At 46.7% G+C, this 24,991-nt stretch overlaps 2 protein-coding genes and 1 pseudogene across 2 annotated transcripts in view; 2 read left to right on the forward strand and 1 right to left on the reverse strand.

Moving 5' to 3' along the window:
• Nucleotides 1–12,827: 12,827 nt before the first annotated feature.
• Nucleotides 12,828–13,590, reverse strand: LOC112427728 (translation machinery-associated protein 7-like). Its single transcript, XM_071093703.1, has one exon. It carries the CDS (start codon nucleotides 13,273–13,275, stop codon nucleotides 12,988–12,990), a length of 288 nt encoding a protein of 95 aa, XP_070949804.1. The 5' UTR covers nucleotides 13,276–13,590; the 3' UTR covers nucleotides 12,828–12,987.
• A 3,809-nt stretch (nucleotides 13,591–17,399) lies between these two features.
• The window catches only part of LOC105487964 (PDS5 cohesin associated factor A), a 170,830-nt gene continuing 163,238 nt past the window's right edge, over nucleotides 17,400–24,991 (forward strand). Inside the window, exons 1-2 of the mRNA XM_071093702.1 lie at nucleotides 17,400–17,847; nucleotides 18,695–18,872. Coding sequence (XP_070949803.1) covers nucleotides 18,735–18,872 — 138 coding nt within the window. The 5' untranslated portion in view covers nucleotides 17,400–17,847; nucleotides 18,695–18,734. The remainder of the gene's footprint in view (nucleotides 17,848–18,694; nucleotides 18,873–24,991) is intronic.
• LOC139362128 (uncharacterized) lies at nucleotides 18,905–23,520 on the forward strand (annotated as a pseudogene).

The following is a 24,991-nucleotide window of genomic DNA, read 5'->3' on the forward strand; positions in this document are numbered from 1 at the left end:
CCTCCCAAGTAGCTGGGATTACAGGCGTGTACCACCACGCCCAGCCAATTTTTCTATTTTTAGTAGAGAAAGGGTTTCACCATGTTGGCCAGGCTGGTCTCCAACTCCTTACCTCAAGTGATTCGTCTGCCTTGGCCTCCCAAAGTGCTGAGATTAGAGGGCTGAGCCACCGCATCCAGCTGTATTATTAATTTTGAATCTATAAATATATATTAAGGATTACTTGTTAAAATGTGAATAGTGGGCCGGGGTCGGTGGCTCAGACCTATAATCCCAGCACTTTGGGAGGCCAAGGCGGGTGACTCTTTTGAAGTCAGGAGTTTGAGACCAGCCTGACCAACATGGTGAAACCCCATCTCTACTAAAAATACAAAATAGCCAGGCTTGGTGGTTTGCACCTGTAATCCCAGCTACTCAGGAGGATGAGGCAGGAGAATCACTTGAACCTGGAAGGCCAAGATCTCGCCATTGCGCTCCGGCTTAGACAACAACAGCGAAATTCCATCTCAAAAAAAAAAAAAAAAAAAAAGAATTTAAAAAGTCAAACTGAAAATTTCATTTAAATAATTAAATGTGATGCTGAGAGAGATTTATTTTTAACAGATTGGTGGGTACATTGTGAATGTTGGGTGTGTGTAATATAAAGAACACCAAGTTGGTGCTACTTTAACAGAAATAAAACTTTGGTGGAGATCTTTTGGAGGATATAGCTTGTGCATGATTCTTCCTTTCTCTGAAAATTGCTACTGGTTTCCCAATTCATTAATGGTGGTTCACTTCATGTTTTAGACATGACCCTGCACACTTGGCCCCAGTTGATTAAACAAGGCATGTGCATCTGGAGAAGCAAACCATAAATAATCCAAAAAAAATAAGTAAATTATTTTGTATTCTAGATGGTAAGTTCTATGGGAAAAAGAAAAAAGAATTCCATTTATTATCCTTGGCATTTCGTATTTGGACTGAGAGATTCTAGTTTAGTCTGGGCTAGTCTAAGATGTAGGAGATGTAAACTCAGAAGATGAGAGGTGGCTGGGTGTGGAGGCTCACACCTGTAATCCCAGCATTTTGGGAGGCAGAGGTGGGCAGATCAATTGAGTCCAGGAGTTGGCCTGGCCAACATGGCGAAACACTGTCTCTACTAAAAATACAAACAAGGCTGGGCACAGTGGCTCATGCCTGTAATCCCAGCATTTTGGGAGGCTGAGGCAGATGGATCACAAGGTCAGGAGTTCGAGACCAGCCTGGCCAACATAGTGAAACTCTGTCACTATTAAAAATACAAAAAATTAGCAGGAGCTTGGTGGCTGGCAACTGTAATCCCAGCTACTCGGGAGCCTGAGGCAGGAGAATTGCTTGAACCTGGGAGGCAGAGGTTGCAGTGAGCCGAGATCGCACCTTTGCACTCTAACCCAGGCAACAGTGAGAGACTCCATCTCAAAACAAACAAACAATGAGAGGTGATTCTTTACTGCATGTCATGCGGACTGAAAAGCAAAGAAGGAGCTCTTTTTTAAAAGCAAAGTATGAAGGGCCAAGTGCAGTGGCTCACACCTGTACTCCCAACATTTTGGAAGGTCAAGGCAGGTGGGTCACCTGAGTTCAGGAGTTCGAGACCAGCCTGACTAGCATGGTGAAACCCCATCTCTACTAAAAATACAAAAATTAGCCTGGCATAGTGGTGCATGCCTATAATCCCAGCTACTTGGGAGGTTGAGGCAGGAGAATCACTTGAACCCAGGAGACAGACATTGCAGAGTGGAGATCACACCATTGCACTCCAGCCTGGGCAACAAGATCGAAACTCTGGCTCGGAAAAAAAAAAAAAGGAATGAAGGAGATGTTGAGAGGAAAATTAGGAGTAGAATGTATTCCTGATATCATCTTTCAGTTCTTACCTGACTCTTTTCTTGAAGTCTAGCTGTAATTTTACTTGGGTTCCATGAAGCACCCCTGTTATCATTATCATATATATGATGATGATTTTATATATATATACATTTTTTTCCTTGCTTAAGCTAGCTTAAGTTCATTTCCTTTGCTCCCGGAAACCAAAGAGAACTAACAGCAATAGTGGCAATAATATGAACAACATTAACAATAGTAGGCTGTGCATGGTGGCTCACGCCTGTAATCCCAGCACTTTGGCAGGCCAAGGTAGGCAGATAACGAGGTCAGGAGTTTGAGACCAGCCTGGCCAACATAGTAAAACCCTATCTCTACTAAAAATACAAAAAATTAGTTGGGTGTGGTGGCAGGTAACTATAATCCCAGCTACTCGGGAGGCTGAGGCAGGAGAATCACTTGAACCTGGGAGGCGGAGGCGGAGGTTGCAGTGAGCTGAGATCGCACCATTACTCTCCAGCCCAGGCAACAGTGTGAGACTCTGTCTCAAAAAAAAAAAGAAAAGAAAAGAAAATAGTAGACAACAGCTATTAAGCACATATTATGCTCCAGGCACTGTGCTAAGCACTTCAGGTACTTTATCTCATTGAGATTATAGGGGTGAGCCACAGTGCCCAGCCTATCCTGTGCTTTCTAAGGACTGAAAAAAGAACTGATATATTCTAGAAATATTTCCAAAAGAGTGGAAAGAAAAGGAGTTTTCTAGTTAAGATTCAATTTATCAAATAATTCAATTAACAAGAAACTTCCTGTATCCTGAAAATTATTTGTTTTTTTGTTTTTTTTTTGAGACGGAGTCTCGCTCTGTCGCCCAGGCTGGAGTGCAGTGGCCGGATCTCAGCTCACTGCAAGCTCCACCTCCTGGGTTCACGCCATTCTCCTGCCTCAGCCTCCCGAGTAGCTGGGACTACAGGCGCCCGCCACCTCGCCCGGCTAGTTTTTTGTATTTTTTTTAGTAGAGACGGGGTTTCACCGTGTTAGCCAGGATGGTCTTGATCTCCTGACCTTGTGATCCGCCCGTCTCGGCCTCCCAAAGTGCTGGGATTACAGGCTTGAGCCACCGCACCCGGCCTATCCTGAAAATTATGATATATCTCAGTTATGATTAGAAGGTGAAATTAGTCCTTAAATTTCCTGCAGGCTCTGCTTAATTTTCTTTAGTCTCTAGACAAGCCTCTGCATAACTGAACCCTGTAGAGTTTTCCCAAAACAGTATTTATCTAGGTAGTCCACATTCCAAGAACTGAGCAGTTTCTATAATTACTTGGAAAACTTTATAAGGCAAAAGTTGCGCAAATCCTTGGCACATCTCTCAGACAAGTCAAATAGTGTTGGCTACCAGTTCTAATTTGGTTACATTTCCAGTTAAACTAGAAATTTGAAGTTCAAGTACTTAACAATCTGCTGGTTATTATATAACGACTGTTTTTTGTTTTTTTTTGTTTTTTGTTTTTTTTTGAGACAGAGTCTCACTCTGTCCCCCAGGCTAGAGTGCAGTGGCATGATCTTGGCTCACTGCAACCTCTGCCTCCCAGGTTCAAGCAATTCTTCTGCCTCAGCCTCCCAAGTAGCTGAGAATACAGGCGTGAGCCACTGTGCCCAGCCTATAATGACATTTGATTGGTTATAAATAATAGAAAATGTTTTTCTTGGCTGGACTCTGTGGCTCACACCTGTAATGCCAGCACTTTGGGAAGCTGAGACAGGAGGATTGCTGGAGCTCAGGAAGGAGATCAAGGCTGCAGTAAACTGCGATTGCGCCACTGCACTCCAGCTTGGGCAGAGTGAGACTCTTCCTCAAAAAAAGAAAAACAGGTGGGGAGAGAGCAATGGTTCACGTCTGTAATCCCAGCACTTTGGGAGGACAAGGCAGGCGGATCACCTGAGCTCAGGAGTTTGAGACCAGCCTGGGCTACCTAGTGAGACCCTGTCTCTACAAAAAATACAAAAATAAGCCAGGTATCCTAGTGAGTGCCTGTAGTCCCAGCTACTACTTGAAAGGCTGATGTGGGAGGATTGCTTGAGTCCTGGAGGTCCAAGCTGCAGTGAACCGAGATAATGCCACTGCATTCCAACCTGGGTGTCAGTGAAGCACCGTCTCAAAATAACAAAATAAAACAAAACAAAACAAAGTAACTTCCTTGACTTTTGTCCTTTCAATTTTGCACAACCTCAGTTATTCATTATATTCTTCCATTCTTTTTTTTTTTTTTTTTGAAACGGAGTCTCGCTCTGTCACCAGGCTGGAGTGCAGTGGCGCAATCTTAGCTCACTGCAACCTCTGCCTGCTGGGTTCAAGCAATTCTCCTGCCTCAGCCTCACGAGTAGCTGGGACTGCAGGCGCGCACCACCACACGCAGCTAATTTTTGTATTTTTAGTAGAGGCAGGGTTTCACCATGTTGGCCAGGATGGTCTCGATCTCTTGACCTCCTGATCCGCTCGCCTAAGCCTCCCAAAGTGCTGGGGTTACAGGCATGAGCCACTGTGCCCGGCCATTTTTTTTTTTTTTTTTTGAGATGGAGTCTGGCCCTGTCATCCAGACTGGAGTGCAGTGACGCCATCTCAGCTCACTGCAACGTCCACCTCAAGGGTTCAAGCAATTCTCCTGACTCAGCCTCCGGAGTAGCTGGGACTACAGGCGCACACCACCACGCCTGGCTGATTTTTGTATTTTTAGTAGAGATGGGGTTTCATCATGTTGGCCAGGCTGGTCTTGAACTCCTGACCTCAGGTAATCCACCCGCCCCGGCTTCCCAAAGTGCTGGGATTACAGGCATGAGAGACCGGGCCCAGCCTATACTTCCATTCTTCTTCTTTCTTTTCCCCCCTGGAGACGCAGTTTTGCTCTGTCACCCAGGCTGGAGTGCAGTGGTGTGATCTTGGCTCACTGCAAACTCTGCCTCCTGGGTTCAAGCAATTCTCCTGCCTCAGCCTCCCGAGTAACTGTAATTACAGGCACCCACCACCACATCCGGCTAATTTTTTGTATTTTTAGTAGAGACGGGGTTGCATCGTGTTGGCCAGGCTGGTCTCGAACTCCTGACCTCGTGATCCGCCCGCCTGAGCCTCCCAAAGTGCTGGGATTACAGGCGTGAGCCACCACGTGCAGCCTATACTTCCATTCTTAAACTGCTTTTAAAATTTTAGTTTGAACTTTTGCATAGCTGAAAAATGACAAATCAATACTTGAAGCTAGGGTTTGGTAAAGCTGTCTGCCATACAACGGTTCCATTTTTGCAGTTTTTCCACATTAGTTGCATAATTATTTAAATATTTGCTTGCATATTGTTCTATTGCATAAGAATGTGTGTAAATGGGCCTGGCACGGTGGCTCATGCCTGCGTATCACCTGAAGTCAGGAGTTCAAGATCAGTCTGACTAACATGGTGAAACTGTCTCTACTAAAAATACAAACACTAGGGGGCTGGGCGTGGTGGCTCACACCTGTAATCCCAGCACTTTGGGAGGCTGAGGTGGGTGGATCATGAGGTCAGGAGTTTGAGACCAGTCTGACCAACATGGTGAAACCCCATCTCTACTAAAAATGCAAAAATTACCTGGGCATGGTGGCATGCATCTGTAATCCCAGCTACTCAGGAGGCTGAGGCAGCAGAGCTGCTTGAACCCAGGAGGCAGAGGTTGCGGTGAGCCAAGATGGCCCCACTGCACTCCAGCCTGGGCGACAGAGTGAGAATCCATCTGAAGAAAAAAAACAAATTAGCCAGGTGTGATGGGGGGGCTCCTGTAATCCCAGCTACTTGGGAGGCTGAGGCAGAAGAATCGCTTGAACCCGGAAGGCAGAGGTTGCGGTGAGCCAAGATCGCGTCATTGCACTCCAGACTGGGCAACAAGAGCGAAACTCTGCCTCAAAAGAAAAAGAAAAGAAAGAAAATGAGAAAATATACATGGACATAAAGCTGGGAACACTAGCCACTAAGGACTCCAAAAGGAGAGAGGGAGAGGGGAAAGGGCTGAAAAACTTCCTACTGGGTACTATGTTCGCTGTCTGGGTGATGTGATCAATAGAAGCCCAAACCTTAGCATTACACAATTTACTCTTTTTTTTTTTTTTTTTTTTTTTTTTGAGATGGAGTCTCACTCTGTCGCCCAGGCTGGAGTGCGGTGGTGCGATCTCGGCTCACTGCAAGCTCCGCCTCCCAGGTTCACGCCATTCTCCTGCCTCAGCCTCCCGAGTAGCTGGGACTACAGGCGCCCACCACCATGCCTGGCCAATTTTTTTTTTGTATTTTTAGTAGAGATGGGGGTTTCACCGTGTTAGCCAGGGTGGTCTCGATCTCCTGACCTTGTGATCCACCCGTCTTGGCCTCCCAAAGCGCTGGGATTACAGGTGTGAGCCACCACGCCCAGCCACAATTTAGTCTTATAATAAACCTGTACATGTACCCCTGAATCCAAAATTTAAAAAAGAGCAAATAAAGAAATTGCTTTATGCTCACAAAGTTAACACAACTGAAAAAAATGTAGAAATCAGGTAAGCTGTTGTTTACAGCTATATAGATGTTTCACAGTTCTTCAAAAGCAAATGTTTAGGTCAACATGAGAATGACGACATTTTTCTCTCAGAGGGTAAATGTTTTTGCTTTCTTATGGCTACTAACTACTCCACTTTAAGACAGATTTTCTTTCTTCTTCTTCTTTTTTTTTTTTTTTTTTTTTTTTTTTGAGACAAAGAGTCTCGTTCTGTCACCCAGGCTGGAGTGCAATGGCGTGATCTCAGGTCACTGCAACCTCCACCTCCTGGGTTCAAGCAATTCTCCTGCTTCAGCCTCCTGAGTAGCTGGTATTACAGGCACCTGCCACCTCGCCTGTATAATTTTTGCAGTTTTAGTACAGATGGTGTTTTACCATGTTGGCCAGGCTGGTCTCAAACTCCTCACCTCATGATCCGACCACTTCGGCCTCCCAAAGTACTGGGATTACAGGGGTGAGCCATTGTACCCAGCCAAGACAATTTTTGCATATAGCTGGTGTATTGGTTTCATAGGACTGTTGTATTGAAGTGCCACAAATATGGTGGCTTAAAACAACAGAAACTTACACTTTTACAGTTTCAGAGTCTAGAAGTCCAAAATCTAGGTGTGAACAAGGCTATGTTCGCTTTGAAGGCTTGAGGAAAGAATCCTTCCCTGTCTCTTTCTCTGTTTCTGGTGCTTGCTGGTGATCCTTGCCATTCCTTGGCTTGCAGTCATCACTCCATTCATTGCCTCCATCCCCACATGGGACTTCATCCCTATGTGTCTTCATATCTTCTTATTAAGACACTGGTCAGTGGATTTAGGGCCTACCCTAATACAGTATGAGTTTGTTTTAAATAATTACATCTGCAAAGATGCTGCTTCCAAATAAGACCATATTAGGAGGCTCCAGGTGGACATGAATTTTGTGTGTGTGTGTGTGTGTGTGTGTGTGTGTGTGTGTGGTGGGGCACTATTCAACCCAGTACAGATGGGTTCATGAATCTTGGTTAAGATTTCATAAAGTCCAATTGTTCATTCTAAGTTAGGTCATATTTGGTGGTTAACATCAGAAATGTACTCAAATTAGCTCAGATAAAAGATATTTTACATGAAGAAAACAATTTTTTTGTGTGACAGTCTTGCTCTGTCGCCCAGGCTGGAGTGCAATGGTGCGATCTCGGCTCACTGCAAGCTCCACCTCCTGGGTTCATGCCAGTTTCCCATCTCAGCCTCCCGAGTAGCTGAGACTACAGCTACAGCGTGCCCGCCACCACGCCCGGATAATTTTTTGTATTTTTCAGTAGAGACGGGGTTTCACCATGTTAGCCAGGATGGTCTGGATCTCCTGACCGCGTGATCCACCTGCCTCGGCCTCCCAAAGTGCTGGGATTGCAGGCGTGAGCCACCGCACCTGGGCATGATTATCTTCTCTAATACATTTGATAAATGAATCTATTCTGCCCATAACTGTAGTAAAGAAGTACATGTCATAAGTTTACTTTCTTATTTTATTTTTATTTTTTTGAGACAGGGTCTTACTCTGTCACCCAGGCTGGAGTTCAGTGGTGTAATCACAGCTCACTGAAGCCTCGATCACCTGGGCTCAAGTGATCCTCCCACCTCAGCCTCTTGAGTAGCTGGAAATACAGGTACATGCCATGATGCCTGGCTAATTTTTTTTTGTCCTTTTTTAGACTGAGTCTTGCCCTGTTGCCCGGGCTGGAGTGCAATGGCACGTCTTGGCTCACTGCAACCTCCACCTCCCAAGTTCAAGTAGTTCTCTTGAATCACACCGGGCTAATTTTTGTATTTTTAGTAGAGAAGGGGGTTTCACCATGTTGGCCAGGCTGGTCTCGAACTCCTGACTTCAGGTGATCTGCCCGCCTCAGCCTCCCAAAGCGCTGGGATTACAGGTGTGAGCCACTGCACCTGGCCCTATTTATTTATTTATTTTTGAGGAGGAGTCTCACCCTATCGCTCAGGCTGGAGTGCAATGATGTGATCTCCGCCCACTGCAACCTCCACCTCCCAGGTTCAAGCAATTCTCCCGCCTCAGCCTCCCAAGTAGCTGGGATTACAGGTGCATACCACCACACCTGGCTAATTTTTGTATTTTAAGTAGAGACAGAGTTTCACCATGTTGGCCAGGCTGGTCTCAAACTCCTGAAGTCAGATGATCTGCCTGCCTTGGCTCCCGAAGTGCTGGGATTACAGGCGTGAGCCTCTGTGTCCGGCCACGCCCAGCTAATTTTTTATTAGAGACGGGGTTTTACCATGTTGGCCAGGCTGGTCTTGAACTCCTGACCTCGTGATCCACCAGCCTTGGCCTCCCAAAGTGTTGAGATTACAGGTGTGAGCCACTGCACCTGGCCTTTTTTTTTTGAGAAGGAGTCTCACTCTGTCACCCAGGCTGCAATGCAGTGGCATGATCTCAGCTCACTGCAACCTCGGCCTCCAGGGTTCAAGCAATTCTCCTGCCTCAGCCTCCCAAGTAGCTGGGATTACAGGTGCCCGCCACTACGACAGGCTAATTTTTTTTTTTTTTTTTTTTTGAGATGGAGTCTCACTCTGTCACCCAGGCTGGAGTGCAATGGTGTGATCTTGGCTCACTGCAACCTCCACCTCCTGGGTTCAAGTGATTCTCCTGCCTCAGCCTGCCAAGTAGCTGGGATGACAGGTGTGCCCCACCACGCCCAGCTAATTTTTGTATTTTTAGTGGAGACGGGGTTTCACCACGTTGGCCAGGGTGGTCTCGATCTCCTGATCTCATGATCCGCCCGCCTCGGCCTCCCAAAGTGCTGGAATTATAGGCGTGAGCCACTGCACCCAGCCTAATTTTTTATATTTTTAGTAGAGACGGGGTTTCACCATGTTGGGCAGGCTGGTCTCAAACTCCTGACCTCAGGTGATCCACCCACCTCAGCCTCCCAAAGTGCTTGGATTACAGGTGTGAGTCATTGCACCCGGCCTAATTTTTTATTCTTAGTAGAGACAAAGTATCACTATGTTGCTCAGGCTGATTTTGAACTCCTGGGCTCAAGTGATCCTCTTGCCTTGGCCTTCAAAAATGCTGGGATTATGGGCATTAGCCACCTCACTTGGCCAATTATTTTAAGTTTTTTAAAAAAAATTTTTATTTTTTTGAGATGGAGCTTCATTGTTGTTTCCCAGGCTGGAGTGCAGTGACGTGATCTTGGCTCACTGCAACCTCTGCCTCCCAGGTTCATGTCATTCTACTGCCTCAGCCTCCCGAGTAGCTGGGATTACAGGTGTGTGCTACCACACCCAGCTAATTTTTGTACTTTCAGTAGTGATGGGGTTTCAACATGTTGGCCAGCCTGGTCTCGAACTTTTGGCCTCAAGTGATTTGCCCACCTTGGCTTCCCAAAGTGCTGGAATTACAGGTGTGAGCCACCACGCCTGGCCTATTTCAGTTATATAGAACAACAGGAGGCTGACATCCCAAGCTTCATAACAAAAATACACTGTAATGTGATTGTTGAAATTGTATTTACCCTGAAAACTCTTTCAGTTTTATAATCATCTGTCATCCTAATACTAGCAACTTGAGAAAGGGTTCAAAGGTGGCATTTGTACAAAATATAACTCTAAATAATTTCTTATGGTACTACCATTACTAGACAAAAATTGTAATTATCATGAGGGTATAATTTCTTTGACTTCAGGGATATAATTGAAAAAATATTAAATTTCAATATTAAAATGTTTGGAAATTTGTTGAGTTTGGTTTTATTTTTTTCTCTTCTGGACCTCATGTGCCCCAACTAGATTAATTATAATTCTTGGGTTATGAACACATCCCTCATTAGTCCATTGGCTGCCTTTAGTCATTCACCCATTCATTCTTTAGCATAGTTAGCATATGGGAAATCACCATCTTGCCCAAGAATAAAACTTTAACAGAATACATCTACCAATATATTCATTTTCCCATGTTGTCCCACTGTGTTCCCTGCTTCTCCTCGTACTCTAAGGGTAACCACTATCCTGAACCTTGCTTTTGAACTTTATGTCACGAAGATTTATCCATGTCACTTATACCTGCAGTTTTTTTCATACTTGAAAATATTTAGGATTGGGCTCAGTGGCTCACGCCTGCAATCCCAGCACTTTGGGAGGCCCAGGTGGGTGGATCATTTGAGGTCAGGAGTTCAAGACCAGCCTAGCCAACATGGGAAACCCCATCTCTACTAAAAATACAAAAATATGCTAGGTAGTGGCGGGCACCTGTAATCCTAGTTACTCAGGAGGCTGAGGCAGGAGAATCACTTGAACCTGGGAGGCGGAGGTTGTAGTGAGCCAAGATTGTGCCACTGAACTCCAGCCTGGGCGACAGAGTGAGACTGTCTCATAACAACAACAAAAGAAAATAATCAAAATCAAATTAAATTAAAAATTCACTTCTCTTGTGGCACTAGCCACTTTCCAAGTGCTGTACAGTCATGTATGGCTGGTGGCTACTATTTTGGACAATGTATGTGTGGAACATTTCTATTGCTGCAGAAATTTCTGTTGGACAGAACTGCCCTAGATTTTTGCTCTAGAATTTCTTCCTTCTTCTTCTTTTTTTTTTATTTTTATTATTATTATTATTATTTTTTGAGACGGAGTCTGGCTCTGTAGCCCAGGCTGGAGTGCAGTGGCCGGATCTCAGCTCACTGCAAGCTCCGCCTCCCGGGTTCACGCCATTCTCCTGCCTCAGCCTCCAAGTAGCTGGGACTACAGGCGCCAGCTGTAGTTTCTGTTACCAAGCTGGAGTGCAGTGGTGCGATCTCAGCTCACTTCAATCTCCGCCTCCCAGGTTCAAGCGATTCTCCTGCCTCAGCCTCCTGAGTGGCTGGGACTACAGGCACACGCCACCAGGCCCTGCTAATTTTAGTATTTTTAGTAGAGATGGGAGTTTCACCATGTTGGCCAGGATAGTCTCAAACTCCTGACCTAGTGATCTGCCTGCCTCTGCTTCCTAAACTTCTGGGATTACAGGGGTGAGCCACCGTGGCCCGGCTGCTGTTTTTTGTGTTTTACCCTGTGGTTATGTTTATTAGCTATTCTCTCCACAACAACTATTCGTTGCAACTCATTCTTCAAGGCCTAGCCTCAAATGTCTCCTTTGTGAAGCTCCCTAGCATCGCTTTTCCAGGCTCCCAGACAATGTGGTTCACATCTCCAATATAAAACATATCACAGTGGCCAGGCGTGGTGGCTCATGCCTGTAATCCCAGCACTTTGGGTGGTTGAAGCAGGCAGATCACTTGAGGTCAGGAGTTTGAGACTAGCCTGGCCAAAATAATGAAATCCAGTCATCCCTATTAAAAATACAAAAATCAGCTGGTTTTGGTGGTGCATGCCTGTGATCCCAGCTACTCAGGAGGCTGAGGCAGGAGAATGGCTTGAACCTGCAAGGTGGAAGTTTCAGTGAGCCAAGATTGCACCACTGTACTCCAGTCTGGGCAACAGAGTGAGAGTCCCTCTCAAACAGAAAACAAAATCAAAAACAAAACCAAAAACACAAAAACATATCACAGGCTTGTCTCAAATTGGGATTAGATGTATGTCTCCAGTTCCTCCAATAGACTGTGATCCTGTAAAGCATAGGGACTTTGTCATGGTTTTGTTTTTTTGAGATGGAGTCTCACTCTGTCACCCAGGCTGGAGTGCAGTGGTGTAATTTTGGCTCACCGCAACCTCCATCTCCTGGGTTCAAGTGATTCTCCTATCTCAGCCTCCTGAGTAGCTGGGATTACAGGCACGTGCCACCATGCCCAGCTAATTTTTGTATTTTTAGTAAAGATGAGGTTTTCACATGTTGGTCAGGTTGGTCTCGAGCTCCTGACCTCGTGATCCACCCGCCTCCGCCTCCCAAAGTGCTAGGATTACAGGTATAAGGCACCCAGCCTGGCCTTTTTTTTTTTTTTTTTTTTTGAGATGGAGTCTCACTCTGTCCCCGAGGCTGGAGTGCAGTGGTGTGATCTTGGCTTACTGCAACCTCTGCCTCCCGGGTTCAAGAAATTCTCCTGCCTCAGCCTCCCGAGTAGCTGGGATTACAGGCGCCCACCACCATGACCAGCTAATTTTTTGTATTTTTAGTAGAGACAGGATTTCACCATGTCGGGCAGGCTGGTCTTGAACTCCTGACCTTGTGATCCGTTCTCGGCCTCCCAAAGTGCTGGAATTACAGGTGTGAGCCAGCATGCCCAGCCGGATTTTGTTTTTAACATATTCTCTCAGTGCCTAGTTCAATGCCTTACCCAGTATAGGAGCTCAGTGACTGTTTAATTAACTTTTACGATAGCATGGATATCTTTTAGGCCCTAAATCTGATCTGATCCAAGCACAGTCCTCATTATCTTGATAGTGGTTCTAGTTACTCAGGCTGAAAACTTTTAAGAGTCATCTTTGATTTCTTTCTTTTCTTCTTCTTTTTTTTTTTTTTTTAACGAAAGTTTATTCTTAAATGTACAACAGCTCCAAAACAACACTTAATTCCAGCTATCGGTGGCAAAAGATGTTATGGCAGGGAATACTGATGTTTAAGTACTGCTGAAATAAAGGGTCATCATTTCCTCAGGCACAAGGAACAGCTTACTTTTTGCCAGATTTCTTAATTCCACCTGTGGCCAGGGGCCCCTTCCCTGCCACCTTCGCTTTAAGCTCCTCGAGTTTCTTTCGCTCCTCTTTTTGTTTCTGCTTGAAAGCCTTCTCTTCCTTGTGCATCTCCTTGGCCTGCTTCTTGGGCTGTTTCAGGGGCTTCTTCTTGCCACCTTCGCGGCTGGACATGGCACCTGCTGTCATCCCTGATTTCTTGTCTCTTCTTTTCTTCTTCTGCCCCTTTTCACCACCTCTACTGCCATTACCTCTATTAGCTATCATTCTAAGAAATGGTTCTTGTTACCATTTTTCCTTGGGATTTTTATAGTTGTCTTACACCTACCGGGCTATCCTTCTTCCACATTTGCATATCTACTGCTATTTTCAACCCAGCAGCTATAATGATTTTTTTTTTATTTTATGAAAAAAAATTATGTAGAGCTTAGCATATGCGAGTTACTATTCTAGGCACTTTGCAAACATTAACTTATGGCCAGGCGCAGTGGCTCACACCTGTAATCGTAGCACTTTGGGAGGCCAAGGTGGGCGGATCACCTGATGTCAGGAGTTCGAGAGCAGCCTGGCCAACCTGGTGAAATCCCATCTCCACTAAAAATACAAAAAATAGCTGGGCATAGTGGTGCGCGCCTGTAATCCCAGCTACTAGGGAAGCTGAGGCAAGAGAATCTCTTGAACCTGGGAGGCAGAGGCTGCAATGAGCCAAGATTACAGCACTGCACTCCAGCCTGGGCGACAGAAAAAAAATAAATTAACATATTTATTCCTCATGATAATCATCTGAGGAAGATACTATTATTATCCTTGTTTTACAGATGAAGAAAATGAGGCACAGAAGGATTAAGTGGTTTGTCCAATGTTGCCTAACTCAGGACATACATCAGATCACCTCTTTGCTTCAAACAGTCCATTAGTTTCCCATCTCAGTCAGAGGACAGCCACAGTTCTACCAGAGGTCTAAAAGGCTATATGTGATCTGTACTCTCTCTCACTCCTGGGAGTCTCACTCTGTCGCCCAGGCTGGAGTGCAGTGGTGCTTTCTCAGCTCACTGCAACCTCCATCTCCCTGGTTCAAGTGATTCTCCTGCCTCAGCCTCCCTAGTAGCTGGGATTACAGATATGTGCCAGCGTGCCTGGCTAATTTTTGTATTTTTACTAGAGACAGGGTTTCACCATGTTGGTCAGGCTGGTCTAGAACTCCTGACCTCAGGTGATCCACCCGCCTCGGCTTCCCAAAGTGCTGGGATTACAGTCCTGAGCCACTGCATCTGAGCCACTGAGTCTAATTTTTTTGTGTTTTCAATAGAGATGGGGTTTCACCATGTTGGCCAGGCTGGTCTGAAACTCATGACCTCAAATAGTCTGCCTGCCTCCCCCTCCCAAAGTGCTGGGATCACAGGTGGGAGTCACTGTGCCCAGCTCTTCCCTACTTTATTTTCATATACATGTATTATTGTTATTTTGGTCTATTTCTCCCCAAACAAATTAAGGTCCACCAGGAGGGCAGGCCTTCATTTGTGAAACAATTATTTAAAGAGGCCTACAATATAAGGCATTGTTTTGGGCACTGAGTGGGGAAGAAAAGCTTGGTGGAGGTTGGGTGCAGTGGCTCATGCCTGTAATTCCAGCACTTTGGGAGCCCAAGGCGGGTGGATCACCTAGGGTCAAGAGTTGGAGATCAGTCTGGCCAACATGGTAAAACCCCATCTCTACTAAAAATACAAAAATTAGCTGAGCATGGTGGCGCATGCCTGTAGTCCCTGATACTTGGGAGGCTGGGGCAGGAGATTTGCTTGAACCCAGGAGGCATAGGTTGCAGTGCGCCCAGACTGCACCACTGCCCTACAGCCTGGACAACAGAGCAAGACTTCCTCTCAAAAAAATAAAATAGGCCAGGCACAGGAGCTCACACCTGTAATCCCAGCACTTTGAGGGGCCGAGGCGGCTGGATCATGAGGTCAGGAGTTCGAGATCAGCCTGGTCAATATGGTGAAACCCCATCTCTACTAAAAATATAAAAATAAGCTGGGCGTGGTGGTGTGTGCCTGTAGTCCCAGCTACTTGGGAGGCTGAAGCAGACGAATCTCTCGAACCTGGGAGGCAGAGAGGTGCAGTGAACCAAGATCGCACTACTGCACTCAAACCTGGTGATAGAGTGAGACTCCATGTCAAAAAAAAAAAAGAAAAGATACGAAATCAACCAGTAAGGCCGGGCGCGGTGGCTCACGCCTGTAATCCCAGCACTTTGGGAGGCTGAGGCGGGCAGATTACCTGAGGTCAGGAGTTTGAGACCAGCCTGACCAACGTGGTGAAACCCTGTGTCTACTAAAAATACAAAAATTAACCAGGCATAGTGGCGGGCACCTGTAATCTCAGCTACTTGGGAGGGTGAGGCAGGAGAACTGCTTGAACCCAGAAGGCAGAGGTTGTAATGAGCCAGGATGACACCACCACACTCCAGCCTAGGCAACAGAGGGAGACTCTATCTCAAAAATAAAGTAAAATAAAATAAAAATTAGCCTGGTATGGTGGCTCACACCCGTAGTCCCAGCTACTTGTGGGCTTGAGTCACAAGAATCGCTTGAACCTGGGAGGCAGATGCTGTAGTGAGCCGAGACCATGCCACTGCAATGGAGCCTGGGCAACAGAGTGAGACTTTGTCTCAAAAAATAATAAAATAATAATAATAAAAAAATCTATGTACATATACAAAACTCCATTGAATAATGGGCAAGCTACTGAGGAGAATGAAAGATAAAATCATTGCTGTTTAATTAAATGTAACACAGAAAAAAATATCAAAAGTTGGCCGGGCGCAGTGGCTCATGCCTGTAATCCCAGGACTTTGGGAGGCTGAGGCGGGCGGATCATGAGGTCAGAAGATCGAGACCATTCTGGCTAACACAGTGAAAACCTGTCTCTACTAAAAATACAAAAAGATAAAATTAGCTTGGCGTGGTGGTGGGCGCCTGTAGTCCCAGCTACTCGGGAGGCTGAGGCAGGAGAATGGTGTGAACCCAGAAGGCAGAGCTTGCAGTGAGCCGAGATCGCACCACTGCACTCCAGCCTGGGCGACAGAGCAAGACTCCGTCTCAAAAAAAAAAAAAAAAAAAAAAGAAATATCAAAAGTGACAGGGAGAGCCTAAAAACAGAGCAGCTTTTGGTCCACTTAATAGTTTGGATGAAGACAATTTTAAATGGATTCTGCCTGGTACTGTAAATGCCCAAGAACAAACCACTGACTTTTGGGCAGAGTTCTAGCAAATCAGCAACTGGAGTGTCAGATTCGCAATGACTGCTCTCTTGTGTAAAACGTCAAAAACAAGTTAGTGAGCTGCAGTACCTTTACTATTTTTAAGTTGACGTTAAAGGATGTGGGAAAAAAATAGACCAATGGCTATCCATCAAGAATAATTTGAATAAACAAACGAATATCATTTTAAACTATGGTAGTGGTCAGTTTCAAGAGCTGAATGCGATTTCATATTATTGTATCCTTTTTTCAACTTCCTCTTCGGAAATTTTGTGTATGCTCTTGATTTTTTTTTAAATAGGTAAGTGTATGCTCTTGCGTTCATTTATTTCACAAACATTAAAATGCTCAAACACTGCTGCGTGCACTTTTTTTACCTGATAGTTTTTTCCTTTGGATGACAGAAAACGTTAATGCTTGGTAGGTTTAAAACATTAAAAAAAAAATGAGTTCTTCCTTTTTGACAAGAATCACCTACCTAATTAATAAATGCTTATTTCTGGGTTCCACTCTCAGAGATCCTCGCTTTTTTATGTTTGGAGTTGGAAACCTATGTTTTCAGCCAGTACCCAAAGCGATTGTGAGGCCTGGTGGCCCAAAGATCATACCTTGAGAACGACTCGACCCAATGCTATTTTCATGTTTTGCAGCTTTCAAAATATTAACTTCAGAAATCTAAGGACGGTGGGCAACTCGGGTGGCTGTCAGAAGACCCGAGAGTGAGCCGCTCACGCTGTGCCCCGTTGCACAACTTTCCTTGACTTTCCAGATCTCTCCCTGAGGAAGAAATCAGTTCATTTTCACCGAGCAATTAACTACTCCCAACCGGTTCCGTCTATGTCCCTCAGGATGACCCCCCAAAGTCACCAGCTCATCGCCGCTGCGAAAATAAAGCGCTGTTTGCCCCGCGTGCCCCCGCAGGGCCGCGGGAACCTGGGCTCGCTTCCCGCCACCCGGGCTCCTCCTCCTCTCGCCCTCTCCGGTCGGGTCCTCCCGGAGGCGCCCAGCGCGGCAGGTATTGGCGCCAACCGGGTGGCGGCGCTGTCCGCCCTGCGCGCGGCCGCCTCGGGCCCGAGGGAGGCGGATGCACGGCCGGCGGAGGAAGGGGAGGGAGCGAGGAGCGCGCGCTGCTCTCGCGTGCTCTCGCGCCGCTCGCGTGACCGGCCGGTGTGTGCGCGAGGGCCAGCTCCCGGGGCACGGACGGCCGGGCGCGCGCCGCTGCGAGGGGCGTCCGGGTCCGAGTCGGCGGTCCCGGCCGGCGCGAGGTGCGTGCTGGCGGGCTGCGGGGGTCCCGGGCGGACACACGCGCACACGTTTCCGGAGGAGCCTTCGAGGCTGCTCTTCCTCGGCCAGACGGAGAGCGGCACTGTCTCCCCGCCCAGCGCTCACTCGCCCCGAGTCTCCCCCCGCAGCGGCTGCTCCTCCTCGGCACCGCCAGCCCCAGCGCCGCTCCCGGGCGGGCGGGCGGCGGCGGCGGCGGGACCCGCGGAGCCGCTTTGTGTGCAGCCCGACGAGGGGCGGCGGCGCAACCACCTGACAGAGGCCCGGGCGCTCGATGCACCTTCCGCCCGCATGAGGAGGAGGTAAAGGCGGCGGTGGCTCGGCTCCCGCCCTAGGCTGCTGGAGGGAGGGGACGGAAGAGGAGACCGGAGGGGGGCCGCGGGTCCGAGGCCCGGTGGGGCCGCCCGGGGGTGCCGGAAAGGCCTTGGCGGTGCCGGAGGCGCCAAGCGGCCGGGGGCCAGAGAAGCAGCTGGGGTCCCTCAGCCGAAGTTGAAGGAACAAAATGTGAAGTGCGGAGCCGCGTCAGCCGCTTCCTGGCGTGGGGCTCGGGGTGGAGGGCGGCTTGTTTTCCCCTCCCGCGGGGGTGAGGGAGCGGAACAGGGGAGGGGCGGCAGTGCGGCGGGGACTACCCCGGGTCCGAGGCTCGGCTGGGCAAGGGCGTTTTGTTCCCGGGAGCCGCCGCTGCGCGTGGGTCCGCTGGGTCCCTAGTTTTGCGGCCTAAGCCGAGCCGTATAGGCCTCGCGTCTGCTTTCCCGGAGGGGACTGGCCGGGCGGGACTGGGCGCTTCCCCATGGCCGAGCGGGGGCCTTGGGGTCCTTGCCGGCCTCCTGAGGCCGCCAAACTTCGGACCTTGGTGCTCGGGGCTGGGTTTCATTGTGAAAGGCGGAATGGGAAACTCCTGGCGCTGTTCGGCGCCTCCCGCGGCCGCGGCTGCTGGCGCCGAGGAGCCCCGTGAGCCTGGGGCTGGCTGGGCTGGGGCTGGTGGGGCCGGCGGGGTTCGAGCCCTGGGAAAGAGCGGGTGGCGAGGCCGCTGCCGGGTCCCCGGCGTCCGGGGAGAAAGGGCCTTTTCCAGATTAGAGAGATTTGAAATGAAAAAAGAGGTTACAAAGTCGCCCCTTTCCCGCTGAACTTTGGTTTTCTGACCGATAGAGGCCGGTAGAGGACTGTGAACCAAAAGTTGTCCCCCAGGATGGACTTCACCGCGCAGCCCAAGCCTGCCACTGCCCTCTGTGGCGTCGTGAGTGCCGACGGGAAGATCGCTTACCCTCCGGGGGTAAAAGAGATCACCGACAAGATCACCACTGACGAGATGATCAAACGCCTGAAGGTAAGCGTCTGGACGGATTGTTCGCTCTTCAGATGTCTTTGGTAGGAGGTGCTTTCTCCTGTCATATTGCTACCCTGCTCGTTCTGGCCTTTAGAGTTCCAAGTTTTTTAGATCTCTTACGCCCTGTGAAAGGTACTGTTGTATCTCAGATAAGTTATCTTTGAGTAAGCTTTGTAAGGACATAACCATTGTGGGAAATTTAAAAAGAGTGTGATTTTTCAAAAACTTCCTGGTTTTCAAGCATAAGAATTTGTGTGTTTTTAGAGTTTTTTCTGGAGGTATTTAATGAGAATACTGTTCAGAGTGGCTTGCACACTTACGTGTAGGCAGTAATTTGCCCAAGAAGTTTCCTATTTTCAACTTCTGAGGAGGACTGATTAAAGCGCAAAGTCCTTTTTAAAAATTTGCATAATTTTCTAGTGTCCAGAAGCTTAAATATGTATATATTGTGGTTAAACTTTGACAGAAGGTACACTTTTCATAATTCAGGCTTAAAGTAAGATGATTTAAGTCTATACATAGTTCAAAGGAGTTTAAGAGTATTATGGCTCTTTTTATGAGGTGTCAGCTAATTTCGTTTAAGCATGGCAGTCCTAAGGTTAAGGTTTTAAATTTCAGCCTCACGTTTGTAAGGTTTTTTGGTTTCTGTTCCACTGACATAGATTGTGGCCAGAATCTTACCAAATAAGTGATACTCTTCTTGTAGGATCAGCTTGAAGCAGTGGTTCTGAGTCAGGGCAACTTTGACCTCCAGGAGATGTTTGGCAATGCTGGAGACATTTTGATTGTCACAATTGGTGCTAGATTGGAGTAGGGAAACACCAGAGGCAGTGAGTCCGGCTAGGAAACTATGAACAGTAGTCTAGGTGAAAGACGTTGAAATCTTCAGATAGGGCTATGGCATTGATAATAGTGACTAGGAAATGATTTAACAACTTTTCAGAGTTAGAATCAATCAGAATTGGTGGGAGGTGAGGGAAGCAACATTGTTGACAATGTTTCCATCTTGGGCGACTTGGCGAAATGTATTTTAGGGAATGAGCTTGGCCTCTTGCTCTTGGAGCCCAGTAAATGTACCTAATGTTGCATTTTAATTAGTACAGTGTTTAAAATATTCATGTGGTTTAGTTTTCAAACTCTAATTTGGTTGTGCAATTTGTTGCCTTTTTGGAAGGAATAAGACAACAGTTTCTTTCATTAAAACAAATCTATGTGCAGTGGTGTGATCTCAGCACACTGCAACCTCCACTTCCCAGGTTCAAGCTGTTCTGCCTCAGTCTCCCAAGTAGCTGGGACTACCGTGCGCCACCACACCTGGCTAATTTTTTTTTTTTTTTTGAGACAGAGTCTTGCTCTGTCACCCAGGCTGGAGTGCAGTGGTGCCGTCTCGGCCCACTGCAACCTCCACCTCCTGGGTGCAAGCAATTCTCCTGCCTCAGCCTCCCGAGTAGCTGGGATTACAGGCGCCCAACCCCACGCCCAGCTAATTTTTGTATTTTTAGTAGAGATGGGATTTCACTGTGTTGGTCACTTTGGTCTCGAACTCCTGACTTCGAATGATCTGCCCACATCGGCCTCCCAATATGCTGGGATTACAGGTGTGAGCCACTGCGCCCGGCCCCTTTCATTAAAACAAATCTTGGGCCCGGTGCGGTGGCTCACGCCTGTAATCCCAGCGCTTTGGGAGGCTGAGGCAGGTGGATCACCTGAGGTCTGGAGTTCTACTAAAAATACAAAATTAGCCGGGCGTGGTGGCACATGCCTGTAATCCTAGCTACTGGGAGGCTGAGGCAGGAGAATCGCTTGAACCCGGGAGGCAGAAGTCTTGGTGAGCGGAGATTGCGCCATTGCACTCCAGCCTGGGCAACAAGAGTGAAACTCTGTCTCAAAAAAAGTAAAATAAAATAAATAAAACAAATCTTGATACTAAAGATTATATATTAATTGAGGTGCTTGATTGATGCTTCTAAAAGTTATACTGTTTTGAGAATGATAAATTATGAAATATAAAACTTAATTTATGGATCTTTAACATTAAGTTTTCAAATTAAGAATATTAAAACCTTGAATTCTAATGTTGGATAATTTTGGTTAAAAAATGGAAAGTTGATGTGTTAGCAACACGCTCTGTTGACATGACTCGTGGAACCTGTGAAGAAGCTGGTCTCATAGTACTAAGTGGTGGTCTAGGAGCAGCTGGGTGGATAGCACCAGGCATATTGGAGTGGATGAGGTGTGGCACCCTGAGCAGTCCAGCGAGGACTTGGTCTTAGTGGAGCAGTTTGGCTAGGAGGAGAGTATGCAGCACGGTTCTGAGTGTGGAATAGCTGCCATGAAGTAACCAGGTGCTGTCTGGTAGGGGCTGATTACATGGTTGGGCACAGCTTGTACACTTGGCCATTCTCTGTGTATACTGGTTAGTGAAATGAGCCTGGCACTCTTCTTTGCTCTGAGCTAATTCTACATACAGTGGTTTTTGTGGCCACAATTCTACCGTTCATTTCTGTAACTGCTTTAGTGGCTTCTTCCGGGAAGGGGAAACATAGAAAACCAAACCCTTTGCTGCGACCACCCTCCATCATAGCCTTTGCACTAGTGATTGTACCAAATGGAGAAAACTCTTTCTGGAGACGTTCATCATCAATACCATTATCAAGATTTTTCACATACATATTAACACCCTGGTATCTGCTGGTATCTGCTGCAGCTACTCCTGCTGTCTGCACCGTTCCACAGTATAAATACGCTGTGGGAGTTCGCAGTCCTCAGCAACATCTTAATGCACAGCCACAAGTGACAATGCAATAGCCTGCTGTTCATGTACAAGGTCAGGAACCTTTGCTTCCATGTTGGCATCTGCCCCTCAAGAGCAAGAGCAAATGTTGGGTGAACAGCTGTTTCCTGTTATTCAAGCCATGTACCCTACTCTTGCTGGTAAAATCACTGGCATGTTGTTGGAGATTGATAACTCAGAACTTCTTCATATGCTTGGCCGGGCGCAGTGGCTCACATCTGTAATCCCAGCACTTTGGGAGGCTGAGGCAGGTGGATCACGAGGTCAGGAGATCGAGACCATCCTGGCTAACACGGTGAAACCCCATCTCTACTAAAAATAACAAAAAATTAGCCGGGTGTGGTGGTGGGTGCCTGTAGTCCCTGCTACTTGGGAGGCTGAGGCAGGAGAATGGCGTGAACTCAGGAGGCGGAGCTTGTGGTGAGCTGAGATCACGCCACAGCACTTGAGCCTGGGCAACAGAGCAAGACTCCGTCTGAGTCTCCAGAGTCACTCAGTTCTAAGGTTGTTGAAGCTAGCTGTATTACAAGCCCACCAAGCTAAAGAGGCTACCCAGAAAGCAGTTAACAGTGCCATCGATGTTCCTACTGTTTAAAATTGATCAGAGACCCCAAAAGGAACTTGTGCTTCACCAAAGAAAAATATCTAAACATAGAAAAACTTAAATAGGGAAAAAAAATTGCGAAATATAAAATAAATTAAATGCCAGGTCTAGCAAACATAATATTAGTCCTAGATTACTTATTGATTTAAAAAAAAAAACCCACAAAAAAATAATAAAATATAAAAACAAATTAATGTTTTATAGATCCTGGGAAAAATAATTTTCAGCAAAGTACAAAAATTTAAAGTATTCCTTTCTTTAATTTTGTAATTCTTTACCGTGGAATAGCTCAAAATGTCAGTTCTGTTTTAAGTAACAGAATTGATAACTGAGCAAGGAAATGTAATTTGGATTATAAAATTCCTGCTTTAATAAAAATTCCTTAAACAGTGAAAAAAAAAAAGGACAGTTGTGGCTGGGTGCAGGGACTCATGCCTGTAATCCCAGCACTTTGAGGGCCAAGGCAGGAGGATCATTTGAGCACAGGAGGTTCAGACCTGGGCAACATAGTGAGACCCTGTCTCAATTTTTTTAAAGGTATAGTGAGGAAGTTTATGACTACTTAGATACATTTTCTGTTTGAAAATTGATTATCAGAAGTGCTGTTAACTATAAATGTACATATATCAGAGGAGAATGAGTATCGAGTTAGATTATTTGTTATTAGTTCTTTTGGAAGTTAAAATCGACATTCATATCAACCAACTTCAATGTCCTACTGCCAAAATTTTGATTTTCTGAAAAATTCTTTTGATTTTGTATTTCTTCTGCCTTCCTTTCTAGTTTGACTTTGTGCTTATTACGGATACCTGTTTAAAGTGTTATGTCTCATTGGAAATGTAGATTTTTAACAATACTTAAAAGTATTTTTGAAATTTTGTTAATTTTTTATTAGAACCTTAGTTATTGGTAATTTTATAAATTTGGGAGTTTTTTATTATTATAGCATAGCAATAGTGTTGAAATGCTATACAAATACAAAGAGAGCTTAAGCCCGGACACAGGGGCTCTTGCTTGTAATCCTAGCCCTTTGGGAGGCCAAGGCAGGTGGATCGCTTTAGCTCAGGAGATGGAGACCAGCCTGGCCAACATGGTGAAACCCCATCTCTACTAAAAATAGAAAAATTAGCTGGGTGTGGTGGCATACCTCTGTAATCTCAGCTACTCCTGTGGCAGAGGCATGAGAATCACTTAAACACAGGAGGCAGAGGTTGCGGTGAGCCATTATCGTGCCACTGCACTTTAGCCTGGGTGACAGAGTGAGACTCTGTCTCTTTTTTTTTTTTTTTTTTTTTTTTTGAGACGGAGTCTCGCTCTGTCACCCAGGCTGGAGTGCAGTGGCCGGATCTCAGCTCACTGCAAGCTCCGCCTCCCCGGGTTTACGCCATTCTCCGGCCTCAGCCTCCCGAGTAGCTGGGACTACAGGCGCCCGCCACCTCGCCCGGCTAGTTTTTTTTTTTTATTTTTCTTAATAGAGACGGGGTTTCACCGTGTTAGCCAGGATGGTCTCGATCTCTTGACCTCGTGATCCGCCCGTCTCGGCCTCCCAAAGTGCTGGGATTCCAGGCTTGAGCCACCGCGCCCGGCCGAGACTCTGTCTCTTTAAAAAAGATCTTAAAGACGGGCCCGGCACAGTGGCTCACGCCTGTAATCCCAGCACTTTGGGAGGCCGAGGCGGGCGGATCACGTGGTCAAGAGATCAAGACCATCCTGGCTAACACAGGTGAAACCCCATCTCTACTAAAAATACAAAAAAACTATCCAGGTGTGGTGGTGGGGCCTGTAGTCCCAGCTACTCGGGAGGTTGAGGCAGGAGAATGGCATGAACCCAGGAGGCGGAGCTCGCAGTAAGCCACCATGGCGCCACTGCACTCCAGCCTGGGCGACACAGCCAGACTCCGTCTCAAAACCCTGCTCCCCCCGCCCCCGCAAAAGAAAAAGTAAAACATCTTAAAGGCAAGTACAATCTCGGTCAAAGGAATTCAGCGGTGTTTGGTCCTGTTCTCATCAGTTTTCAAGAATGGAGCAAGGCTGGGTGTGGTGGCTCATGCCTGTAATCCCAGCACTTTAGGAGGTCAAGGTGGGAGGAATGCTTGAGCCCAGGAATTTGAGATAGGCCTGGGCAACATGATAAAACCCTGTCTCTACAAAAAATAGAAAAATTAGCTGGACATGGTGGCATGCAAATGTGGTCATAGCTACTCAGGAGGGTGAGGTAGGAGGATCACTTGAGCCCAGGAAGGTCGGGGCTGCGGTGAACCATGATCCTACCACTGCACTCCAGCCTGGATGACCCAGTGAGACCCTGTCTCAAAAAAAAGGACACATAGTTGGGCGCTGAACAAATATTTGTTAAGTGAATGAATGAACATTTTGTATTAATATTGGATCAGAGAAATGTTTTTATTTTTTAAATGTTTTTATTTTTTACTTTATTTTATTTTTTAAAGTAAAGGATAATTTGAAAAAATTTCAAATTGCAACTAAGAACTTTTTTTTTTTTTGAGACCAAGTTTTGCTCTTGTTGCCCAGACTGGAGTGCAATGGTGTGATCTCGGCTCACTGCAACCTCTGCTTCCTGGGTTAAAGTGATTCTCCTGCCTCAGCCTCCTGAGTAGCTGGGATTATTGGCGCCTACCACCACGCCGGCTAACTGTATTTTTAGTAGTGACAGGGTTTTACCACACTGGTCAGGCTGGTCTTGAACTCGTGACCTCAGGT

This window comes from Macaca nemestrina, chromosome 3 (assembly GCF_043159975.1).
Source record: "Macaca nemestrina isolate mMacNem1 chromosome 3, mMacNem.hap1, whole genome shotgun sequence".
NCBI classification, from domain to species: Eukaryota; Metazoa; Chordata; class Mammalia; order Primates; family Cercopithecidae; genus Macaca; species Macaca nemestrina.

Coding starts and splice junctions, on each gene's coding strand:
- LOC112427728 (XM_071093703.1), bottom strand. CDS start 13,275: ATGATAGCTAATAGAGGTAATGGCAGTAGAGGTGGTGAAAAGGGGCAG.